The sequence below is a fragment of the Perca flavescens genome, chromosome 20 (genome assembly GCF_004354835.1).
Source record: "Perca flavescens isolate YP-PL-M2 chromosome 20, PFLA_1.0, whole genome shotgun sequence".
NCBI lineage: Eukaryota > Metazoa > Chordata > Actinopteri > Perciformes > Percidae > Perca > Perca flavescens.
Window position 1 is genome coordinate 15,018,964 of NC_041350.1, and position 26,063 is coordinate 15,045,026.

Here is a 26,063-nt window from a genome sequence, read left to right on the forward strand (position 1 = left end):
TAAAACCTTCTCGTACTAAACACGTAGGCCTACTACTCGTACTAAACATCATACTATTCACTGACAAAAGCCTCCTACAGATATATGACACACTTTGTGACCTCTGAACTTCTCAACCCCCCTCGTCCTCAAGGCCCTGTCCACAGTAACAGCAGCAGTGGTGGGAACGTCCTTGTTCAGGATGGCACTTGGCAGAGGGAAAAGGACACTGGCAACTTCATTATCCCACAATAACAGGCTAATTATTGTGTTTGTTAGCAACAAATCAGAGCACAACAGCCTGCGCGTCCCTGTCCTGTTTTGAGCATCTTAATTACTTACACCCCCCCCACACACACACACACACACACACACACACACACACACACATCATTCTCTCTATTGCCACTGCTGCTGTTGTTATTTTGCATATAAAAGGCAACAGCTAATTGTCTGGACTATAAATATTCGGCATGCAATTAGCGTCCTGGCCTGCCTCTGCGTTGTGTTATCACCTTGCTGTTTGGTACGTGGTGCAGACCGCACACTCAATTCTCCATATCTAATGGGAGTTTGATAGCAGCACAGAACCTTTGTTTCTAAGAACAAATGACAGCGAGCGCCTCCCTGTCGTCTCGCCCCTCCACTTCGCTTTGAGGAAAGAACACATCATCACTTCAGTAAGGGGGCACTAGAAGGTTAATGCCACACAGATTATACCTGTGGAAGGTGTGCTATGGTAGGTAAGGTAAGGCAAGATTATCTGTATAGCACACTTTATACACAAAGGTAATTCAAAAATTCAAAAAGAATAGAAAATCGCAAGAAAACATCAAAATGCTAATTATAAAGAATAGAAACCTTTTTAAAGGAAATTTAAAGGGTCATGTTGTAGCAGCAATGAAGAGGGGGTGTATGACAGAAGTTTTATTCTGAGAAAAGACAAAACAATATTATGTATTATATATACTGTATATACATACATATATATATATATATATATATATATATATATATATATATGAATGGTATGAATAATCAGTATTTTTGCTACTTAGTATTGTAACAAAGAGGAAGTTTACACAGCTCTTGGTGACAACAAAGTCAGCTTCGCTGTCGCAAGTGGAATACTGCAAAGGAAATGTTTCCCACTGGCCTCAGGGAAAAAGAAAAAGAGCAAAAGCATGAAAGAGATGAGGAGGGGGCCGAAGAGAAAGAGGAGTGGAAACACCAGGGTGCGCAGACACTCTCCTCCACCTCACCTGAAATCAAAGTAAGAGGGGTAGGGGAGAGGTGCAGAAGAGAGACAGCGGGGGTGGACGGGTAAGAGAGCCTTCACGGATGATTGCAGCCCCAGTTTGAGCTGCTAAAGTGCAGACGTGAACTTCTTTCATCTCCCTTCAGGGTCACTGTCCATGGAGGGAAGGGTCCTGTCATCCTGCTCGCACTTCCCCACAGTGAGCTTCCCAGCTCCTCAAGATTCCCACCTAACAGAGTCATGGCACCCTGTGAAAGCCCAGCAAACGCAGCAGGAGCAACATCACCCCAAAGCTGAGAGCAGAACTACGTGCAGCAGAGAGTTAAGGCATCACATGGCCTGAAGCAGGTTAGAAAGAGGCCTTGTTTGCTCTCACAGGAAGGGAGGCCATTAGGAAGTTCACTTTAGGACGAGTCAAAATGTAGAGGGGGTTCACAGTAGGGCCAAAACAGATGATTGGATGGAGCACATAGAGTAAAAAGGAAGTCAAAAGTAAAAGCAAAAGTGTCTATTTGGTGAAGAAGCTATGGTTTTAACACAGTTAGTATAACTGTGGTGATGAGTAAAAATACAAAAGAAAACTCTTGAGACCACCACCCTCCAAAGTAGGGGAAACCAAAAATGATTCATGAAAGACAGAATAAAGCAGGTGGAGATTTGGTAGGGGGGAACGAGGCGGAGATTGGCCCCAGTCTGTGTGGAGAGGCTGACTGGAGCCTGCAGGCTCGTTAGAGGAAGGATCCTGAGGGCTCCTAATTGGGCCGGCCGGTGCCAGGCAGAGAGAGAGAGAGAGAGAGAGAGAGAGAGAGGAGTCAGTCTCAAGATCTGCGTTTGGAGAAAGGGAGGATGGAGGGGTGTGGGAGTTAATGGTGAAGGGGGCTTTCCAAGTCACATGAAAGTTTGTGGGGATGAATGTGCCATAATTAGATTAATAAGTAGCTTAATTTATCGCAGCAGAGGATATCAGCGGCTCCACATTAGAGGCAGGCCAGAAGATTAGCCTCGATCGGCGTTTCCAAAACACGATTAGCCCCCCGGCACAAAGACCAGGCTCTTTCACAGGTTCCTACCACAAGGGCTGGGATTAGAGAAACATGTTGAATAATCAGCAGTTCCCCTGCATGCTCCTCTCAAGTCTGCACCACAGCCAGGGGTGCACTGCAACCCTTTGCCCCCTCCCTGTCCTGCACACAACACTTATCAATTAGAAGACTATTACAGGGCCAATTAAAGTCACGAGCAGATACAATAACACCAGGTTTGCCTGTGCCACCCAGGTTCAGACACCTTCTGCATGTTTACTTTATCCACCTGCACCTGTTGAGTCATGAATCGTTCTAATAATATTAAGAAAATTTGTGTATGGGCAGTATTAACTAAAAAGCATTTGCCCATGAAGTCAAGCCCAGTCAGTTAGCATCTTTTGTGTGTACGGTCACTAAGTCATTTGGATATCCCGAGACCCCCTGGGGACCCACAGCTTCATGGCTAATTGATTGTCGCTCCAATCTCCTCTAGAATGCCAATAAAGACCTCAGCATATGCTCAGTCCAGTCCAGCCACCAGCCACATGCATCATGAATGCAGTGCTCTTACTAAACTTTAGATCCCTTGATCCTCTACATCCTCAACATCCGGCCTCTTTGAAGAAAAAAAAGTGGATGAAAAAGAAAATTGATGGGCCTTGAGCCAAGATCTTTGCAGACTAGTCCATCAAAACTAGAGGGGCTGCAGCTGTTAGTTATCTCCTGACAGGGTACTCAAGCAATATCTCTTGGATTTGTCAAAAAATTAAAAACCCTGGCACAAGAGAACACTTAGAATCACAAGGGACGTGAAGGGGAAAAGTATCTCAGGAGATATTTATCCTAAGTCAGATGGTGCATCTTACTCCAAAACTGAAAGCCTTGGTATTTCAGCACTTCTGGCACCACAGGAGCACATTTACAGCATCTAATGCAACTTCTGCTGCACATAAGCTATTCTTTACTTTTGGTTTATACCTCTCATAATAATGGTATTGTTATAAATATACCAAATATCTAACAGATTTGAATACAACACCAACGAGAGGCTGGTTTTGGCCTCTACTGGTGCAGATTTCAGACTGGAACACCCCGTCATGAATATGGACCCTCTTCCCCAGAGCATGTTTATAAATCACTCAGCTGTCACCACCTTGTCAGGGAGACGGGTGCAGTTTACCCTTGAAAAACTAGCAACTTTTACCGTTCCTGCTGCTGTGCTGCCAGCCACTGCAGGCCAATTATCCTGTGTGACTATGCAGCGCCATGCATTGGTGATAATGTGCGCAGAGTCAACATGTCTTACAGACTGAGCTCACTGGCAGGGGTTGGCCTCTACAAGCCCCAGCCCACCCTGAAATACAGGTCACTGCAGCAGGGCTCACCTCTGTTAGCTAAGCTGGAGGCCGGCTATGGCTGGTTAAGTGTGTGTGTGGAGAAATGAATGGATCTAACACAACCAACACTGTTTGGAAACCAATTATGATACTCCATGCTTTCTAGATAGAGTATGTGATTTCCAAAGAGTACTGTCTAGTGTTATACTGCACAATAACTTCACTTAATGTACTTGTGTACTTTTACTTAAATACAATTTTGGACGCAGGAGTATTTTTATATCACAATGTTGCTACTTTTACTTAAGTTAAGGATCTCAACGTAATGCATGTCAACATTTACAGTGTGACATTTTCGAATAAAATTCTTATCATGTGGAATTTTATTATATTTACTTTACAGGAACTTTGAAACAATTATCCTGAAACTGGAATATGGATAGTACTTTAAGTATTTAGTTTGTTAAGTTTTGGCAATTACAGTTCTGTAAATAAAAGTCTTTGTCTAAAGTGCACTCCAGTGTCAGCAGTTTCCTATCCTCTATCATTCCTAACTAAACCTTTAATGCTTCCAAGCTCTTTATTCTACTTTATTATATGAATTAATGATTAAAAAAGAAATCAAGCTTAGTTTGACTTTTTAAATTGGTACCTTGACCTTTGAAATCCCTCAGTGGCATCAGGTTGTTAAATTTAAGGGTTGGATGGAGTTAAGGAGAGGATTTACCTAGCTGGAGTTCCACCTGAGAGTGAACGTTAAAAAGCAGTTTAGATATATAGTATGTGCTGTGGATAGACAACTCAGGATCTAGTTGAAACATTGTCAAGAATTTTTAAATCCTACTTTTAGTGTGACTTAAAAAGAAAAATAAACCTCTTGGATGGATCAGGTTGGTATCTACAAAATGGCATTGATAATGTACCCGGCCATGATTGCCTATGTTGCCAGCTCCACCAGTGGTCAGCCAGCTCTCTCCAAAACCTCACCCCAGCATCACGGCCCAGCACTCTCTCTGCACTCTGCTTGTTAGATAGCAGCTGTTACACTCTCTCCTGGTGAAGCAATGTCTGTTGCTGAACAAACGAGGGAAAAACAAACAAACTCTGGGCTTGATCGGGCCATGTGTAGCGTGCGGCGCGTTGTGCGCCCTGCTCCACTCCGCTAGCTACCCCATCAGCAAGCCTTCGCCATGCACCAAATTAGAAACCCTCGCCATCAGGCAGACAGCTGGCAGCCTTCCCTCGGGAATGCCAATTAAGTTCGTAAATCATTTAGACAACAAAACTGTACAAGAGAAAAACATCCCATAGAGGCGGACGTCCCCACAATCCACTGCACCCCCCCATCTGCAGCAGCCTCAGGAAACACCACCTCAGAGCATGCACAGGCCCAAGAGATCAGCAAATATGCTCAGAGAAATACATGAATACCAAATCAAAGCCATTGATTTGGTCATGCTAATGTGTTGTTATAGCAAATTAAGAGATGATGTTTTATTAATGAGTTGGCACCTACTCCATCAAATAAAGATTGGCATAACAGTCTTCTCCTAAACAATTTTAATTGACAGCTCCAAAGCATTGTAGTTCTGAACACTTAGTTTGACAGTAGAATCGGTAGAAGACAGGTAGAAGACAGGTAGGTATTGAACACATCAAACCGGCCATTGTTGTCTTCTTATGCCACACACAGTGTTGTAACAAACTAAACCACGGCTTCAAACTTTAGCACTACACATGATCAAGTGTCCAAAGTGGTAACCTGAGTTGTTGGCCTTGGGGGGAAAAAGGCTGGGTAGGGATTAGAATAATACCTAAGTAGCTTTCTGAAAATTGAACCCTTGAGTAGGAAAGGAATATGGTGGCCTTAGGCAAGAGTGTGACCCACGCTCTCCTTGTTGTTGTTTGTTGATCTCAGGCAGCCCACTCCACAGTCGTTTCAGATGTGACAGACAGAGTGACAGCGTGAGTAACTAATTGAGACGGGATGCAAAAAAGATCCTCTGAGCTTTAAGTACATGGAAGTGGGAGAATGCCCTCGTCTCCCAGCATCCCCCAACCCTCCACACACACAGAGCACTATCCCTGCTCAGGGCATCTCTATCAATGTTAATTAGTCGAGCAATGATTAATATGGAAGCTAAATTAGGTTATTTCATGTAATCGGTGTTTCCTTTGGAAGATCATTTATTATGTCAATACAACTCTGAATTCCTGTAAGACAACATTGTTACAGCAAGAGGGGAGAGGTGACAGAGCTGAAAGACTGAAAATGAAGAAACGCAGCTATGAAGAATGTAGTCTGCAAATTACCAAGTTCTCCACACGGGCTCAATTTATTCGTTCATGACAGAGATTTTCTTTCATCTCTGCCATTTGAACCAAAATGCCCTTCTTCACAGTTTCCTCTCTGACTAGCACAGATTCATAAATGTTCACACAAGTACTTGTAGCTCCAGTACATCCATGTGTTCGCCATTTTCTGCTGTACCTTGTTTAAAGTGCCATAAGGGCACACATTTAGTCAAACTAAACAACATAATTTAGATGAAAAAAACAGCATACAAAATCAGTATTCTAGCAGTGTCCTATAACTAGCATTGAAAAATATGATGAAGCTCATTATTATAGTAACACTAGCTTAAGTTAAGTTAACGCACCATCAATTTTAATTGACTTATACTGTGTTTTTTCCATGTTCATGCGCATGAACCACATATCATGTATACTTTAGGCACACTTTAGTGTAGGATTTATGTAAAGCCAGAGACTCAATCTCCACTCATTACTGCATTATTACACAATCATAATGTAATTCAGACCATAAAAGCAAACATGATCGTTGTGATGGGTAACCTTCATCTAGTAGGTTCCAAGTCATATCATTATCCCTTCATATTGAAATGATTGGAAACTGTGGCTGCACGGGAGGCAGCAAAAACACTTTCCTGAAACCTAAAACTGTACAACATGCATTGTACAATGGTCAGCAGTGATGTATAGTAGACACATCTGCAGTAAATTGGCTGCAACATATAAAAGTGTTGTTGAAATGGAATGTAGCCTGTAGTCAAGAATAATTCAGTGCAGCACAATGTTTTGTCTTTTTGCAAGACGGCGGACGGTGGAACAAGCTGTAAACACAACTGACATATTACCACCATATCAAGATGGTATGGTGGACAAGTTAGCAGTTGCCTATATACACCATCAGACATCAGAGCAACATCAGCGTTCATTTCCACCAACTCCTGAGAACCATTTCAGTCTCTTTGGCTGCTCAATGCTCCACTATGTTGACCAGCTAGTTGCTAACTTCTGTCTGTCTGCTGTGTTCTAGGCACATGTAGCGCACAGGGGGTTTATCTCAGCTTTGTTGCTGAAAACTATGGTAGCTGAGTGCAGTGTGCGGTGAGAATGAACTAAGACAATAAAGCATTTGCATGCCATAAAACCCCAAAAAATGAGCTGAAAGATGCTACATCATAAAACAAATAGTTAAAATAAAAAATATTATTCAGTGCAGGTTTAAGCGTATAAGCGTATTAAGCGTGTAGAGAGAACTTCTACTAAAAATATGTATCAAACAACAACAATGGCTCTTTACCCTTCAAGTTGTGTTTGCCAATAAGAACACTCACCATTAAAAAACTCTTACTGTCTGCTTCTGTTGACCAGGAAACCTTACGTGATCTTACAATATCATCTTCCTGACTTTAATTCACCAATTGCATTTATACTGCTGAAGTTGACTCCATCTGCCTCTATGGTAATACACATAAGAGCACATTATGGGTGGAGCAGAGCATCTGCCACTGGAGGCAGTGCAGCACAAAGACTCCAAATCTAACTTTCCAATGTTTCAGCTCGCTTGTAAATCAAAAGCAGCAATCAGTAGATTAAACTGTTGCCATTGTCAGTGTCTCTGCGCCTGATTTACTCCTCCTCTGTCTCATCATCGCTGCTATCAGATGACCTCTCTTTCCACAGATGGCACAAGAGCAGATGCTGACAGCTTCATAATTCTCCTGACAAACAGCTCAGTAAATGATCACGTTGCCCCTATGTTAACTGCCAGAGTGGATGTAAAGCACTCAGACCCAGGAATGAAGCCAGAATTTAATTTCAGCAGACTGTGTGCTCCATCTAGATATACTTTTATTAAGAAATGAAAGCTGGTAATTTTAGATACAAGCAGTGTAAATGCACAGACAGCTAATGGAGTTCCATTTTAGAGAGGCCTTTTCCTTTTTGGGGGCTTTTAGAATCTAATCTCAGCCTATTGTCAGAATGGTCAGGGTGTATAATCACCCTTAACCTTGCATCAGTGCCATAACCCCTTCTTTTTTTCTTTGCCCTCCAACAATTTAAACCTCATTTTAACATAATGACGAGACTTTAAGCATCCTAGTGACTGCACCTTCTACCAGAATCACCACAACTAATGGGATCTAATCTATACAATAAGGGACATTAATATATATGCAAATCAGCTGAGGCTACATCTCTCATGGGGAGATAGACCGACTTGGTATACACTTGTATCATTTCTGTCACATGTGTCACTTAGTTGTTAATTACTGTTAACATTCCTAAAATGCAAATATGTAGTTCTGCAAATACTGCAGCACATGTATCCTGAAGTAATAATGTTCTGGGGGGAGAAAGCCCCCCCTTCCCCCTTGAAGGTCCAGCAGTGTGGGGGGAATTTGAGGCATTGGGGGTTGAGGGCTGCAGGTCGGCTGTTCAAAGCCACTCTGTGCATTGTTGGCTAGTAGGGGATTAGGTCTCTCCAGGCTGCAGAATTTGCTTTCTAATTAAAAGGGATAAGATGTAGAAAAATAGTGAGGGGCATTACTACTGTAGAAAAGAAGGGGGTGGAAAGGAGAAATGCTGAAAAGAGGGGATAGAAGTTTGTAGTGTCACCACTGGTGTTTGATCACAAGACTAAGCAAGAGTTACCAACCTCTTTTTCTGACTCTCACTGCCCATTTTCCCCCGTGTGTACTCCATCTCCAGCCTCCATCTCATTAACTCGACACACACACTTTGAACCTTATTTTTCCTTATCACTATTGTTATGTGATGGCAGTAAATATGCATTATTAGATGACAGGCTGCAGAAAGTACAGTAGTCTCCAGTTTTTATTCCAATCCCTTTTTTTTTAACATTTAAAATCTTATTTAGTAGAGTTAAAGATCACTCTTCTGTACATTATCCTGTTAGTTATCACAATAAATACAGAGCTCACACAAATAACAAATGGCTATAACACTTCATTTATTGTGTGTAGTATAAGCAAATGAGGCATAATTGATTTCACTGTGGTATATACAAATAATGGAACTAAATACTTTTACTCAAGTATTGCAGTTAAGTACATTTTTGAAGTAGCCTACTTGTAGTTTGCTTGAGTAGCCTATTCAAATGTAATTCTACTCTTAGTAATAGTTAAACATTTTGGGAAATCTGCTTTTTTTCTGGTGCAGAGTTGAGATGAGAAGATCAATATTGTTCTCAAACATGAGGGTGGTATGAATCTTCTCTTGTGACTTTCTGCCAGAAAGCTAATAAGCATATTTCACAAAATGGCCAATTATTGCTTTAATACTTTTATTTCACAATTATTCAGAGGAAAATATTGCTATTCTATGCTTCACTATATTTATCTGACAGCTATAGTTAGTTTTCACCTTACAATTTACAACATGTGTGACCATCTCATAAACTATTAGTAAATACTAGTAAAAAACAGTAGTTAGAATTAGCACCACCTGAAACTACAACAGTAAAATGCAACTTACACATCAAAAAAGGTAACTTATACTAAAATAATTATCACAGGCAGTAGTTTTCTCAAGATCAATGGAATCAAGTATTGTGTTAAAGTGAAGTGTAAAGGAGAATATGGAAACACTTCATTTGAGCCACTTAACTGTATAATACTGAGGCCAGGGGGCTGGTCTGTGACCCAGCATGTGTTTTTATTTGACCCTTTACTCCAGTGTCCATCCCTCCTTTAGTCAGCATGCTGCTGTTTTGTTACCTTGTCCTCCAGCAGGGGTCCAGCTGTCCCCAGGCACCTTACAAACGAAGCCTGACTTTTAAGCACACACACAGGTTTGCTTATTTGCCCCTGAGCCCTGGGAGGTTAACGACATGCCGTTGGAGAACAAGACCTCCGCCTCACTCCCCTCCTCTCTTGGCAAACCCCCTTACCAGCACACATGCACGTTTTTTTGTTGTTGTTCTGCACAGGCACAAACTCCTCTAAAACCACAAGCCCTGGAAACTCCATCTCAAACAGAGCTCATGTCTTGGTAGTGTCTGGTTTCAGGAGCACCCCCCCACACCACCACCACCTCCACAACCTCCTCTATTTTAACCAAGCTCCATGAAGCTCTCACCTTTTACTCCCAGGCAATCCGATCCTATTTGGAGTGTGTGACGAGGGCCATTCTCCATCACCTCACTGATCAAGAGCCCCCCTGTAAAGCGGGCCCAGGGATGAGCAGGTACAGATTTGGAGAGAAGAGGGAGTGGGGCATGTAGTGAAAGAATCTGCAGTGAGCCAAGGAGAAGATTAAACGGCGGCTAACCGTCAGTGCTCCTCTATCCCCCCCTCCCTCTGCCTTCAGCACTCCCCTCTACTTCACTGGTATCCTGAGGGGGAGTACCAGAGGGAGGGAGGGGAGGAAGAAAGCAAGGGGAGGCTAGTGGCACAGTGGTGGCTGAGCCATCTTGTCATCATAGCAGGACAAGCACATTCAACCGTGTCCTCTGTACCCTCCCATCTTATTCCAGACACTGTATTGCCCTCCGCTGAAATCCATCAAAACCCCTCTCTCGGCCCCTGTCCCTCCCCTTGTTGGAAGAGTGGTCTCCGCTGGTGTCTTTTCTTTTTTAAAGGGCAGAGATGAGTCCTCTGCAGTCTTTCCAGGCGTCCAAATTAATTTGCGTCTGGGCAGCAACATAAGCAGCACGGGGCTATTTGATGAGAGTGTAGAGCAATGACATGCACTGGCAGTAATGCCTTGATCTCTTGCTTTCTTGTCTTGTCACTTTCCACCTCACCTTATTGCCAGACTCATGCCAGCCTCATCCACATGGGTGGCACATAGATCAAACCTCGTGTTTCTAAGAGGAGTAATAACTGGTGCGACCGATACTTCAAATCAAGTGTTTGTGGGTTTTTTTTGTTCGTTAAATATCCTTCCTGATACAATCTTAAATTATCAAACTAAAACCAACACCAACCCCAAAATCACATAAATCATAAAGTGTATTGTACTCACAGCGAATAAATTGCAATTTCTGAAAATCCCTCTGCTAATTTTCTGATCAATACCTCAAGAACAGATCAGTTTCATAATAATGAACACACTAGGACATCTACAAACAGCATTCCTTTAGTTTGATAAATGGATGTCAAAGTGAACCTAATGCAATTTGACATGCATTTGAAGTTGTGATCCAAAAAGGGGACGACAGTTAATGCCTAATTAGCGTCCCTAAATAATAAAGCAACTTAGACTAATAATTATTGCATGTACCCATTCTACCAGTTGCACTGACAATTAACCTTTCTCAACTGGTGATTCGCAATTTGAGTAAATCCTGTTATCAGCAAATATAACACATGGCGCACCCACCCACCCACCCACCCACACCCACCCACACACACACACACACACACACACACACACACGTTTCAAACACCACTTAAGGAAATCTATGCAGTGTTTACGGTCGGCAAGCAGAACAACAAAACAAACAGCAGATATCCACTTTCAGTAAACACCACCCAACCACTTATACAATATCTTCCCAAAGCTTAGAGTGGGTGGGGAATCAACTTTAGGTGGCTGCTGTGAATGTCATTGAACTACTTGTGTTTACGCAGGCTTAATATTGCCATGACAAGGTCTCTTTAAACACACAACGAATGCTTCAGAATGTATCGGGTCAATTCTGCCTGAGGGTGTAGTTTTTTTAAATGCCTGGTGATGCTGTCAAGAAATTGACAATTAAAATTTTAGAGCCTAAAGAGCGGTTTAAGTAAAATGGAACAGTGGTGGAGAACAGTACAACAGAAAGTGTTGTTGTCTCTGCTGCTGCTACTGCTGACCACTGTTCAAATAACAAATGCTGTCCAAGTCTCTGATATTAGATCACTGGAGCCAAAAACACGATTACCCAGAGACAAAATAAAGGTGAAAAGATTCAGGATTGAGCATTCTCCCAAAATGTCTCTCCCTCATCCCAATTTGGCAGCACTTGGCTTATTGCCCACTCACATTGTGTGGACGGCCCTGCCACTGTTGCCATGGGGATGTGTGGACCTGCGCAGGCCCTGAAGGCAGAATGGCCTGGTGACGAGGTGGGGGTTATCATCAGCAGCAGACTCCACTGGGCCCTCATCCAGAGGCCTGGGTGCAGGAGGAGCTGTGAGGCAGTGGAGGTACCCAGCTCCCACCCCCTCCTCATCTCTGCAGGGCCTCTCTCCCATTGGACGCTGCCGCTGTTTCGAACCCAGCAGAGGCTCTGAGATGGTCTCAGTAGTGTAGGGCTCCAGCCTGTCCACTGGGGGTCGGCTGCCTGACTCCCGTAAGCCTGGGCCAGACGGGGTGGGCTGGGGTGGGAAGGGGCCAGGCGAGGCAAGCTGGACTGTGGCCCAGTGCAGTGACTGCCTGTCTGCCCAGGCGCTGGGCCACGCTGCCACTCCTCCCTGGGCTCGTGCCCCTGCACTTGGATTTCAAAGGGATGTGACAGGGGGACTGGCTTTCCCTCTCCATTGCAGGATGCCTGCCCCACCAACTTCTCCAAAGCCCCCCCCCACCCAAACAGCTTTCAGTCCCCACTCTCCCCCAGCCCTCAAATACTCCTCCAACAGCTTTCCTGTTTCAGCCATGAACCCAGGCTCCCTCTCACACTGTGCCATTCCCACCACTGCTGCCTCACATTTGGGAGGAGAAGGGGGAGGTTGTGCTGCTACACTGCACCCATCTGCCCCATGTCTTTCCATGCTGTGGACCATGATGCTGCAGCATGGCTCTCTGGGCGCCGTAAAGACTTTGGCAAGTAGACTGGGCCTTCGAGCACCCCTCCTTTTGTACTCTCCCTGTCCGCCACATGCACACACTGATGCACACCATCTGATTTAAAATGTACTTACACAAAAACTAGTGCATGTGTAATCATGCTCATGTCTTGGAGAGACAGATGGTGGTTAATACAGATGGATGATTTACCCTGAAACTGTAAAACAATGATGTGTTTAAAATGCACTGACTTTACTTCAAGCTACCTCAGTTACGCCCACTGAACCCCAAGCCATCTGCGAAAGATCTGAGTCAGATGCGGTGCCACTGTGTCTGTGTGGCAACCAGCTCATTCAGCAACTGGCCCATCATCAGTAAGCATCCTACAAAACCAAAATGACACTGACAGGCTGTGTTTCAATTGGCTGAGATCTCCTTTTCTCTCTTTCTCTCTCTCTCTCTCTCTCTCTCTCTCTCTCTCTCTCTCTCTCCATCTAGGTTTCTCTCTTCATCACTCCCCGCATGGCATTTCTCTGGCAGGTCCTCCAGTGAAATTCCTCCCCTCCTGGTCTCGGCATTCCCGCAGCCAGCCTCCCTGCCTGGGCAGAGCGGAGTGGCTGGGGTTGGTTGGGATGGCGCTCCCCCCGAGCTGGTCCCAAGCTACGGCTACAACTCCAGCCCACAACACATTCCTCCAGCCGCTGACCAGTCCCCCTAGCAACCAGGAGAGAGGTGAAGAGAGGAGGGACAGAGGCTTAGTGGTGGTTTATTTTATATTATCTTATGGGGTGCGACATGGGAACAATACTGGTCAAACTGTAGGCATGAAATACCTTGCAGGAAACAGTTCTTCTCTATATGTTCGGATCTCAATAGCTTTCAGATCATCTTGAGTTATCACATTCTTTGTATTTTCTCTACAAAGGTTCCGTTCAATAAAAAGCCTCCTCGGTGGTTCACTGATGCTCAACAAGATACAAATGGAAATGTGATGTTTCTCAGCATGTTAAGAGAGTACGCTCTCCTCCCCATCTCAGTCAGTCACAGAGAGTGATAGGGTGCATATCACAGTCTGGCAGTCCAAAGTTGTTCCTGGACAGCTCAAGTAGCAGTAGGACAGAAGCCGGACGGTCCCCTCCTCCACTCCCTCCTACTTCAACCCCAAGCAGAGCCAGGCGCTGTGTTTACTCTCCTAATTACAGGGGAGGGGCCGGCTGACAGGCGAGCCATCACAGATTCCCCACAGGCCCAGGGCTGGGAACGCTACAAACACCCGTCGCTGTCTCCCAAATGTGAGGGCAATGTCCAACTGTCACAGGGGAGCCTTCACTGGCAATACCCAAGGGCCCAAAGAGAGATATTAAAGACATGAGAGGAATTGGCAGAGTTGGCACTAACAGGGGGTATGCTTGAGAAGTCGAATTGGGAAGCTGGGGGCATCGCCAAAGTGTCATTCAAAGCAAAGTGGGGTTTGGACAGGGCACAACGCACGCGCACGCACACGCACGCACACGCACGCACACGAACTGCTCTCGCTCTTATCAAACTAAGGCGGGAGAGTTACGTGTTCCAGACAAGAAATGCAAGCAGTGGAGCCACCAAACCATGAGATGGACCATGTTTGTAAAGAAAGTTAATCCCCTGGATAACATTATTCACTCCTTCTGCACAATCTAAAACGCCATTCTGCCTTGTGACTTATCTTTTTGCTTTTTTAATAAAGCACCTGGCCAACAATTATTGGTTTAGCAAACACATGACTCATTTTGATGGGGCAAGATATTTAAAGCCCCCCTCCACTCGAAAATATGTTTTGCTTATTGTTTCATTACTTGGATGTTTTACCTTCACTGAGCAGAATGACGTATGTGCAGAGTTTGACAATACAAAGCTGCTTTCAAATTTATTTGCTAAAGGAGAAACGTTTCTCTGTGCTCACCTTAAATACAAGTTCAAGATTGTATTACATCACAACGAGTCTGGATGTCAATCATGGTCCAATAAGCCACTCACACAAGTGTGATGTGGAAATTTGAAACAATGAGAACAGTTTTTTTTAACAAAGTAGGAGACATCTTTTGTCCAGCAGTTAAACTTTTGAAATTAAGAACTTATTCAAAGATTCTGTATTCTTTAAAGAGTAAGAAGGAGCATATGTAATATTAAGAATTTTTAACGAGGTAATTGAACTTTTTCCATATCAGGTATACAAATTATTATTCAATGCTGAGTATCTTATATGTGGTAAAACATGTCTGGAGGGGGCCTTAAAAATTTGACTCATTAGACTATATTATTTAATATGTTGCAACAAGTACAACATGGTACAGACGCACACTTTTCTACTTAAATGTATTAATGCAAAGTATGAAGCACTTTACAAGTCAGGTTGGAGAAAAGAGAACAGCTTATTAATCTATGACTGGTTTTGACAAAATATAAACTGTACCTCAGTGTGTGTGTGTGTGTGTGTGTGTACACTAACCCCCCTACCAGGGAGGTATAATCCACTAGGGGTTGTAATGCTCCAGTGCTGTTGGGGGGTCTGAAAGCATCCCTCTGGAGGCACGGTGGCTGACCCAATCACATATTCAGGTCAAATTTTTTTTTTAAACTGTTGAGAGAAAGGTTAAAACATAGGAATCGTCTCCTTACCGGCTCTTCCAACCAACAGCCAAGATCTCCTCGTTCCCTGCCGGCAACACACACCTCACACCCGAGAGGCAAGACAAGAAAGCCATTTGATAAATCATGAATAGTCACAGTTGTGCAAGTGCTGTGACCATTTCTAAAATTTATTATGGGGATTACACACAAAATCACACAATGTAACATTTTCAAATGTGTTATGAATGCCTCCCAGAATCCAATTCAAATCCTAGGTTACCAAATAAGCCTGAACAAATCCCCCACATTGAGTTCCTATCCTTTGAAGACTTGAGAGGTCCGGTCTGCAGGGCAGGTTTTACCACGCCATGCAGACACCTCAGCACACAGAGGAGACGGCTACTGATGGCTAAGGTAAAGAGGGAGAGAGTAAGCGAGCAGTGTGGTGGTTTCACAATGATAGTCTTTATTTGCAAACTATTTTTAATTACTTCCAAGACAGTGGGGTGGCAAAGAAGAAACAGAAGATTTTTTTTAGCAAATATCCCAAAAAATAACATCAATTAAGAGTTATATCAAAAAAACAGCTTGTGATGTATGTTTGTAGAAGAAGTAAGAACTATCCAGATTGTGTGAAGTTGGGCTCTTAACACAGTTCAAGTGTAACCTTGAAGCAGCAGAGTCTTCTTCCGTCTTACATTTGTCCTTGTTGGTTTTTCCACCAGTCTTGACTTTGCCTCCTCATTGATGTTCTGAAGGCGAGTGTGTTTAATTGCATCCGTTTGTTTGTCGGTGAACTCCTGCACAAACACAACACAAACAATTATGACACTAATTAAAAGGCATGTCATATTAATGGAAAGAGCAAACTTGACAAACACACACAGCAGCACGGCATTATCGAGGCACTTTTTGTCAAAAAATTGTGTGTGGAAAATAAACCCAATAATTTCATGATCATGACACCTTTTTCACTACAGAAGCAAAGCACTAAAACACTAGAATATAGACTCATTCAACAGCATTTTCTATAATCATTTTAAGCTTTGAGCCAAAACTAAATTTGTAACATTGTGCATAATTGTAGAGATAAAAATCCCAGATGCAGAGTGCTGCCTGGTGAATCTGTCTGAGTGCCTCTGTGTTAAACTGTGTAAACTCTCCCCAAACTGACACTGAATGGGGTTTCTCCCCCTTTAATCCCTGGGGAGGAGAGTGAATGTGTTTTGATGACCTTTAGGGTCAGTTACATGTTACATTACACAACGGTCTAGCTGCTTTGTGATAAGAGAACAGTGTGGGGAAAGCCCTGTTTAGACACCTTTCTCACTACGTAGTGCACCTTTTTTTGCGAAGCAGCAGCAAAGTATCCATCAATCCTGCCAGGCTAATTAAAATACAGCTTGTGATTATCCTACTTCAGCGCCTCTCTCTCTCTCTCTCTCTCTCTCACCCACACACTCACAATGAAACACACACACAGACACACAGACACACAGACACACAGACACACACACACACACACACACACACACACACACACACACACACACACACACATATCTATTCACAATAAATAATAATTAGCTTCTACAGCCAGGTTTAAAAAAAGAGATTATAACCTCATCAACTTTGCTGTGCTACATACATATGACCCTAAATTAAATAATAAAGAATTTGAAAAAACATTACTAAATTTATAAGTCAATTTTTCAGTAACAATAATGACTAAGATATGTAATTTTGTAAAGAGAGAGTGGTGGGAAAATGTAAGAAGAAGAGGGGGAAAAAAGTGTGGCTAAAAGTAACTTATTGTTTTATAGTCAAAAGGCAATATCAACTGAGGTCAATTTAAATCCCAATGAAGGAAAAGCTTTGTCTTGACATTCCAGATCATCATCATTTCTATATGAATTGGCTTTCTTGGATTTTATTCCTTTTTTCTGGCTCTTTTTTTAAAGCTCAGAATGAATTCCACCAACACATTCCTCATATTCAGCCATGCGAATATCAAACAAGGAGGGAAAAGGGAAAAAGGCAGAGGAGAGGAAAGCTATATATATATATATATATATATATATATATATATATATATATATATATATATATATATATATATATATATATATATAAATTCAGAAAACTCACTATCAATGTTTGTGATTTATTTTACAAAAGAGCCAACATTGAATTTTCGGGCTATTGTGCTTTTATTTGTTCTATTCAATTATTATTATTATTATTTTTTAAACGTACATTTCTCCATGCAATAATTTATAGATTATTTCTTTTTATGCCTGGATAAGGCGAAGAGCAGGGGGAGAAAGAAGGGGGCTGCCAGCCCGGAAATGATCCAATCTTGAAATAAGAATTTTCTTTTTAAGGCTATCAAACGAGGGTCAAGCATCCATGCCTTTGCAATGCATTAGTGAAGATGTATAGGCTACGCATTAACTGGTAGAAATCCCAGGTTGGAGCAGGCCTGGTGAAATCCTCAGCCTCAGGTTGAGTGGAGTAGAGGCGGAGATAAAAGCCGTCGTCGTCAATTAGCCGGGAGTCAGTGGGAGCCTGCTCGCCAGAGGCGTTTAACTCCTTCTCCCTTTAAACGTCCTTTTAAGATACAAAGTCCCTGCGGAGGGCCTGGCTTTACACTTTAATAAATTATTTAGCAATTTAAACGGTGAGATCCAGCAGATAACTACATCACACGTCATGATTTTCCACGCAGCAGTTTCGCTACAGTACAATACCATGCAGCTGCTAAAATAAGGGGAAATATTCACGAGTTTTTCTAAAAATGTAGTTTTTAGCTGCAAGCTAATTATTCCAATGTTGCATTCCGAAAATATCCTCTTATGGACCCGAAGTGTTCAGGCGTGAATATAGAAATGTTTTCAGTCTCTATAGCCTATTCATTTAAACTTTACATCCTGCGCTAAACATGTTGATTTTTGGCTGGAGTCTGGTGGAGTCTGTTGCAGTAAAAATGTGGAAAAGCTAAACCGTGACCTTTGTGATGGTCATAAAGCAAACAGCAACATAATTAAACTTCCATAGCCCAAACTTGATCTTTGCACACGTTTGAAGCTGCCCTCTCTGATATATGACATTCATTTTAAACCAACATAAACAGGTGAGTTTATGTGGTTTTACGCCACTGTTTCCATCCTATTAGATGACAATAGGTCATCTGGAAATTTGTAGGCTATTATCCGGCATTAAAAACATAAATAAAAATACACCAAAGACAAACAAACAGGGATACCTGAATGTGTATTTCCTCGCCTCCAGCCAAACTTTTCCTCTGCGGATGGTTGTTAAAAGAAATCCTGGGTTATGATCCATTCAGCCGCTTCCTTTCATCGAAATCTGTCAAACGAGATGTCACTGAGTGTGAAAAGTTGATACATGTTGTACCAGTTTGTGTTCGCCCCAGCAGGCTGCATCTCTGAGTGAAAACCAGTTCTCCCAGTCACTGCACCTTTGACTCTGGCCTTCCATACAGCCACAGAGAGAGGCAAAATGACGATTCATAAAACCCACGGTCTGCCTGTGTTTATAAATCTAAATCAATATTCAAATCTGTTTGAAGTGAGCGGGTGTGTCCGTGCAAGCGCTGTGTGTGTGTATGAGTGTGTGTGTGTGTGTGTGTGTGTGTGTGTGTGTGTGTGTGTGTGTGTAGGTGTTCTTCAAAGCCTCTTAAGATGATACAATTACCAAGCCGTGACAAAAACCTTCGGCATATTATTTTGAGATGGGCACGCAGGTTCAAAATTCAAGTGACAGAGGGAGCGTATTTGTCCCTTGCAGTTCGGTCTTCCAGTAAATAAGAAATTATATGAATCCTGAACTAAATGGCTATCATAATATCACATTTTTATAAACGATATATTATTTGTATTATTATTACTACTAGCCTACTACAAGCTACAATGTCACAAAACAAAAATTCAGTGAATCAGATCTAAAATAAAACAGGCCTACCTTCATATTTATCTTCACATCGTCTTCTTGCAGAACGCGTGCCAGGTGAAATAAGTGAAAGTCTCCATTAGCAGAACCGGCCTATCAGTCCCCCCCCCCTTAATTTCTCCTCATCTCTGGGTGTATGCACACTGCAGCTCCGGTGCCTTTAAATAGTCCTCGGCTGCTCGGTGTCTCTCGGTGGGAAGTCCCCAGTAAATATGCTGGGTGAATTTTGGTGCAGGCCCGTATCAGGCTGATGGGAGCAGACTGGCTGGCTCTGTGGATGGGAGGACAGTTTTAAGAAAATAAGTCGCTCTAAATCCCCCTTTTTTGCGACGCGCTGGAATGTGAGAGGAGCAGCCTTCACATGGAGAGCCCTGCTTCAGTCCAGGCGATTTTTCGTCACATTTATTTTTACACACTATTTAACACCATACAGAATTATAAACACTTAAAAAAAAAATTACAAAAAATAAAAAGCTTTCATTTGTTTTGTTCGTGTGCCTCATTAAGTCCGCAGATTCATGTTAGGATGTTTTGATTTTCCTCGATTGTCTGGAACTTTTGAAATGTCAATCTGAAAAATAGAAATAACATTATTGGATGACTTTTATACGCACTCAGTGAAGATGCACTGGAATATAGTGATGCACTGGAATATAGATATACATAGGCCTATATATTTTAATGAGAAATAGGACAGACTAGTATTCACATCACTATTATACTGTGCATGCATTATGTTTTCAGAAAACTCTTTATTTGCGCATATATCACCCGCGCCTTTCCTTAGTTTAATGCATCCATTATGTCGAATATAAAATGTGATAAAAAAAGGTGGCTAAACTGACTTTTCCTCTCGGTTTAAACTCCACTTCTCGACATCCACCGTTGATTTATTATCAATGTAGCCACACTGCGGAGGGGTGGGGTTGTTGTCAGTCGCCCTCTCGCTGCCATTGGCTGAGGACTGTGCGTCAAAAAAGTAGCTGGAGACATTTGTTTCCCAGAAGAAAAAAAAAAAGGCGAAAAAAAATCCTCATCCTCCCCACCGGTGTAAGAGACTGAGACAGAGACAGACCTCAGCTCAGTCCTGCGGCTCCCATTGGCTGGCAGTTTGTACAAAATCCAACTCGAACCACTTCACTCACAACACACCAACAAATGCTAAAGGCGTACATGCAGCCTCCTCCATCACTCCGCTGCTGTCGCACCGCTTCTAGACCTGATGCACGCGCTCCACGTTAAACTTTTATCCGCGCTGTTGTTCTACCACTGAAGAAGACGGCTCCTTCTGCTTCTGGTTGGGTTTGTGGGGGTTTGATACGCCAGGACGCTGTTCATCTGCACTGAGTTTTATTATTTCTCCTGGAGGAAACCAAGTAGACAAAGAACTTTACTGTCGTCGATACCAGGGTAAGTTTGACTTTAATTACTAGTAGCCTATTATTATTAAACTTATCGTTATTAGTATTGTTGTTATTATTATCATTAGTTTAAGCCTATACAAATAAGGAATCGTGATAGAGTCAAAAAAAAAAAAAAAAAAAAAAAAAGTAGAAACCGAAAAGGTATCACACCTGTTATAAAACCACATGTAAAAAGCTTACAAAATATTTATTTTCTTTAAAAGACGGAATGCAACGTTTCAACAGTGGTACTGGTGCTAAAATAAAACCCACAAAGAAGCTCTGAGAAATGGCAGTGAGAAGGCTACAGATGAAGGCTACATCATGACAGTATGCTTATGGAAGCAAAGACAATTCAAAGCTAAATGAAAGCTTTTCAGATATTATAATTGCCTTTTTATAATAACGGTGTGATTCATGGAGCTCATATTTTACAAATGTCACACTCTCACTGACTGAAGCCAGTGCTGCTGCCGAGGACACCGAGTCCACGTTCAGTGGAGGAAAGTTTCAACTTAAAACGAAACCCTAATTCAGTTACTGCACACTTTGTCCTCAACATGAATTTACGCAGGGAATAATGCAAACAAAAAAAGGGATAATTGTGAAGGATTGAGACTGGAAGCTGCACTGAAAAGAAAGAACATTTAGGCCTGATATCGAATAAAATGTGTCGGGGCCTTTTCTCTCTGCTGGCTCTCCTCGGTCTCCAGAGACGAATCATTTAGAAGACAATAAACCAACACCTCACATTTCATATATTTCACTCGTGTTTTCGAGGGTCTGGTGACAGACTGCATTTATGCGTCTAAAATGGAAGTTTTGTTTGATTAAATAAATATTTATAAGATGTATTCTCCTCCGTAATTCCATTTTTTTCTGTTAAGTGCTGATAATTACTCACGTAATACTAAACACAAATAATATGAGTACAATTAACCACACCATCATTTTAAGGAGCCTGGAGCACTGGGCTATTGATAGCAAACTGCAACTCCGCTTAGATGCCACTCAGATTATCTCGTTAATTCATCAACGGAAACAACATTTATCATAATTAATTCTTGGACAGGGTGGTTATTATTGAGCGGGTGTGTGCAACTGGTAGACGGTGTGTTTTAAGTGTGACAGATTGGGATGAGGGGGTTAAAACCGTTGGATATTGGAGGAAAAAAAAATGCAACTAATCAAGACGCGCAGTGGGGATAACGGTGAGGGTCACTGGAGTTGAAGTGACAGCAATCACATTTACCTATCAACATCACGGAGCACATTTATTTCTCTTTACACGTAAAAACTGTTACGTGTTCAATATGAAAGCACGTTTCTTTTTTTACTAAATTAAATCTTCTCTGCACTAAATTTTTTTTTAAAATAAAAAATCCAAATAGTTTTCACTCTAAAGTGCCTTGAAAATTCATCACTTTGAAAAAACGTACTAGACGCCATTTTTATTCAGGACTTATTAACGACTGAGAAGATTATTTAAAAGGTTGGTCATCTGAAATTGATTATGATCATTTATGTCGACTGTGCATGTTTTATAAAAAAAAAAATTCAATTCAGTTTCATCTTTCAAATCCCACTGATTTTCAGTTTACATTTATAAACAAAACTTAACGTAAAAGAGAGCCAAACAGAGTATAAAATAAAGCCAAAGAAACCGAAACAAAGAGAAAAATTAAGTTTTTTTTTTTTTTTTTTAATAGCCAGGGCAGAAAAACGTTCCTATATTTTTTATGTTGTTTGTATTTCACATACCGGTGTCTTTATTTAAAGTTTCAAGTGACTTGTTGCGATTACAGTGCCTGTGTATTGTTTTTTGTTTTGTGGGAGTGTGTGTGTGTGCGTGTGTGTGTGTGTGTGTGTATTGGGGGGTGGGTGTGGGGGGGTTTGTAGAGATTAGGACAGCTGGAGATGTGGTTGGTGCAACCAAGGAGCGCCCTGCGTTTTGGAGAGAGGGTTTATTTCGCGACAGCGCCATGGAAACAGACCCAACATCTCTTCATCTTCATCAGTGTCTTTTTCTCTTGTCGTTTTTGGAACAGGTACCCGGTGTAACACGGACCACACGGCGAACAGAGGACACCAAGTACATAACGGGAGCTCCATCCATTTTTCAAAATTTTCTCCAACTTCAGCCCTCAGACCAACATTAGCATGATGTCGTATTTAAAGCAACCACCTTACACAGTCAATGGCCTCAGCTTAACTACTTCCGGAATGGACCTTTTGCATCCATCAGTGGGCTATCCAGGTGGGTTCAAACTTCAACGTTATTAAAAAAACAGTTATGGCTTGTGGCTACACATTTAATGGAGTGGGAATGGTCAGCATCTATTTCTAAACTTCTAATAGTGACTTCTAACTGGTGGTAGATACAGACTAATACTATGAATTGAAAAAAAAATCATTAGATTAAGTAGGTCATTTTACCAAACTTCCTGCGCAAAAGCACTCAACTAAAAGGGTCTCCTCTTGTGTGATTTTATTTTTTAGATGTGCCTTTTTATGTTATTTTCTGGCAAATTGCTTTGATTTTTGCTCAAACTGCATTATATTTTGGCACATTAGACTTAAGTACGTCGAGTGCTTAAATTTGCCACCGGCGTCTAAAAAGTCTCACAGGACTCGTACGTAATTACGCAAACAACAAAACAAAATTCAGTTACAAACCTGAATTGGATCACTTTTGATCAATTTACTTGCTTTGATGTTGTTTTTTTTCTTCAAATTGATACATATGTAACATGTTTGATTTGACTTACATTGTTCTTTTAATTGCAGCAACGCCACGGAAGCAGAGGCGAGAGAGGACTACTTTTACGCGCGCACAGCTCGACGTTTTGGAGGCATTGTTCGCCAAAACTCGCTACCCGGACATATTCATGCGCGAAGAGGTGGCGCTGAAAATCAATCTACCTGAATCCCGAGTACAGGTGAGTTAACCAGAAAATCTACATATTTGGAAATTGATCGATATGGATAAGTATTTTAGGTATAACAAAACTTGTCTGTGAGACAACGAAGCAAAAGTGACACTATAGGTCTAACACATTTTTAAAACATTCAAAAACAACTATTGTACAGATTTAACAATGTGAATACAATATTTATGTAGCCTAGGATTTGGGAAACAAAACAAAGAAACCGTTGAAAAAAATCTATTTTATATCTCTCATTCTAACCCTTGACTGACACTATATCAAAAGCTTAGCATTTTGTCTTCCTTAAATCAAGTGAATGGGGTGGGGTGAGATAATTCCACTTAACGGCAGGTTTATGTTCCGAGAATTTGAGCAATGAAATGAGACCGATCAGTCCACTGGTACCAAAAATATGGTTTGAGAAAAAGTCTAGAAAAATTTTGATTGAAACTGAAAACAAATGAATCAGTCGTTTTTCACATGGATGGATAAACAATTAAAAAAAATTAACAGTTTGTGCTCTGTGCGTTTTTGTTTAGGTTATATTTACACTATAATTAAGGGATCTCGACAATAACATGTAGCATTATGCGACTCTTCCAGGTCTGGTTTAAGAACCGGCGGGCAAAATGTCGCCAGCAGCAGCAGCAGCAGCAGAACGGGGGGCAGAACAAGGTGCGACCTGCCAAAAAGAAAAGTTCCCCAACCAGAGAAGTGAGCTCAGAGAGCGGGGCCAGTGGCCAGTTCACGCCCCCCACCAGCACCACCACAGTCCCCGCCATCTCCACCACCACCGCACCAGTGTCCATCTGGAGCCCTGCGTCCATCTCTCCGCTCTCAGACCCCCTGTCTACCTCCTCCTCCTGCATGCAGAGGTCTTATCCCATGACTTACAGCCAGGCCTCGGGCTACAGCCAGAGCTACGCCGGCTCGACGTCCTACTTCGGCGGCATGGACTGCGGCTCTTACCTCACTCCCATGCACCACCAGTTGTCAGGCCCTGGCTCAACTCTCAGTCCGATGAGCACAAACGCGGTCACAAGCCATCTGAACCAGTCCCCGGCGTCCCTCTCCACCCAGGGCTACGGGACGTCCGGCCTGGGCTTCAACTCCACAGCAGACTGCTTGGATTATAAGGACCAAGCGGCGTCGTGGAAGCTGAACTTCAATGCCGATTGCTTGGATTATAAGGATCAAACTTCCTCGTGGAAATTCCAGGTCCTGTGAACAGAGCAATCAGCTGTCAAAAAGTGCACAAACAGTGACGATCACATCAGACACGGCGCTGCCATCCCTCAATAAAACACATCGGACTGGTTAAAATGTCAGCCGGGCACGGCGAGGCAGGGCTCTCAGGGGTCTCGGGTTTTTTGGCATGATGGTCTTTGGTCCTCCTAAAGGAGACGTTTAATTTATTTTAGCACTGGCAGTTTTTCATCCCGTTCATTCACAGGTTGTAGCCCCTCATCCATGTATGTCAGTGTGTGCCTCTATGCGTAAAGAACACCTGTTGAGGGCAACAAAGAGTGCACTCTGAAAGAAAACAGCCACGGAACTAATCTTTATCCAAGATCAGAACTCACGTTAATTCTCCTGGTGAAGTGCTCTGGCTGGACAGACCTCCTTTAAGCTTCCTACACAACTTTGCCGACCTGCTGGCAGAGACATGGGGATGGTGTGTGGACATGGATGCACTACTTTATTTAAGAAAAAAAGTGTTTATAAGGAATCAATATGTAGTTTCTAAGAGACAATCAGTGTGTGTCTTATATAAATGGTACATATGTGTTTTTTGTTGTTTTTTTTATCTGTGCTAGCCTTCGAAACTGTGATCTGTTGTATTGTATGCAATTTGTGAGCCCCCCTCGCATCAGACTCTCTGCTGTGATTTTAATAGATTTCTAACTTTTTTTGAACAACGAAAGATGGTTGAATGGCCGGCATTACAAAGAGAGACAAGACTTTCCAAGCACATGGTAGTAATAATTAAGAGTTAGCCATACTGGAAATGACTCTCGGCTGCTGAGAGCTCCACACTTGCTCCCCCCATTGATCTCAACACACGGTGATTGTGGATCCTTTACTGGCTCCAAAGATGGTGTGACCTCACCGCTGAAAAGACATGAATAAAGGTCCTGTGAGCTTACTCTTTCATCAAGAAACGATCTGTGTGTGCGTGCATGTGTGGTGTCTGCGTGAACGGCGAGGAGAGAAAATAGAGAATGAAACGAAGTGACAGGCACTGTGAGCGAAACTAATAGGTGTTTTTATATGGTTTATTTAAATTATAGGAATATTCTTAAACACAGTACAATACAAAAACTAAATAATACAACTTCTAATAACGACTGCAATTTATATTAGGCCAAACTTAAAAAATCAGAGTCAATATTTGGGGGGGAAATAAAAAGAAAAAAAAAATCCACTGATTTACTGTCAACACCTGAGCCTATTTTCAAAAGGTTCTTCTCAAAGGCGACCACTCTGTTTCCTCATGCATCATTAGTTACTGT

The 26,063-nt window shown here is 42.2% G+C and overlaps 1 protein-coding gene and 1 long non-coding RNA gene across 2 annotated transcripts; one reads left to right on the forward strand and one right to left on the reverse strand.

Moving 5' to 3' along the window:
• Positions 1-15,780: 15,780 nt before the first annotated feature.
• LOC114547440 (uncharacterized) lies at positions 15,781-19,476 on the reverse strand. The gene is made up of 3 exons (XR_003691161.1): positions 19,233-19,476; positions 18,514-18,617; positions 15,781-16,048 (listed from the first exon to the last, which is right to left on the reverse strand). It is a non-coding gene; the product is annotated as an uncharacterized LOC114547440 (long non-coding RNA).
• A 3,307-nt stretch (positions 19,477-22,783) lies between these two features.
• On the forward strand, positions 22,784-24,849 carry otx2b (orthodenticle homeobox 2b). Its single transcript, XM_028566815.1, has 3 exons — positions 22,784-22,880; positions 23,411-23,562; positions 24,154-24,849. Exons 1-3 carry the CDS (start codon positions 22,784-22,786, stop codon positions 24,775-24,777), a joined length of 873 nt encoding a protein of 290 aa, XP_028422616.1. The 3' UTR covers positions 24,778-24,849.
• The last annotated feature ends 1,214 nt before the right edge of the window (positions 24,850-26,063 follow it).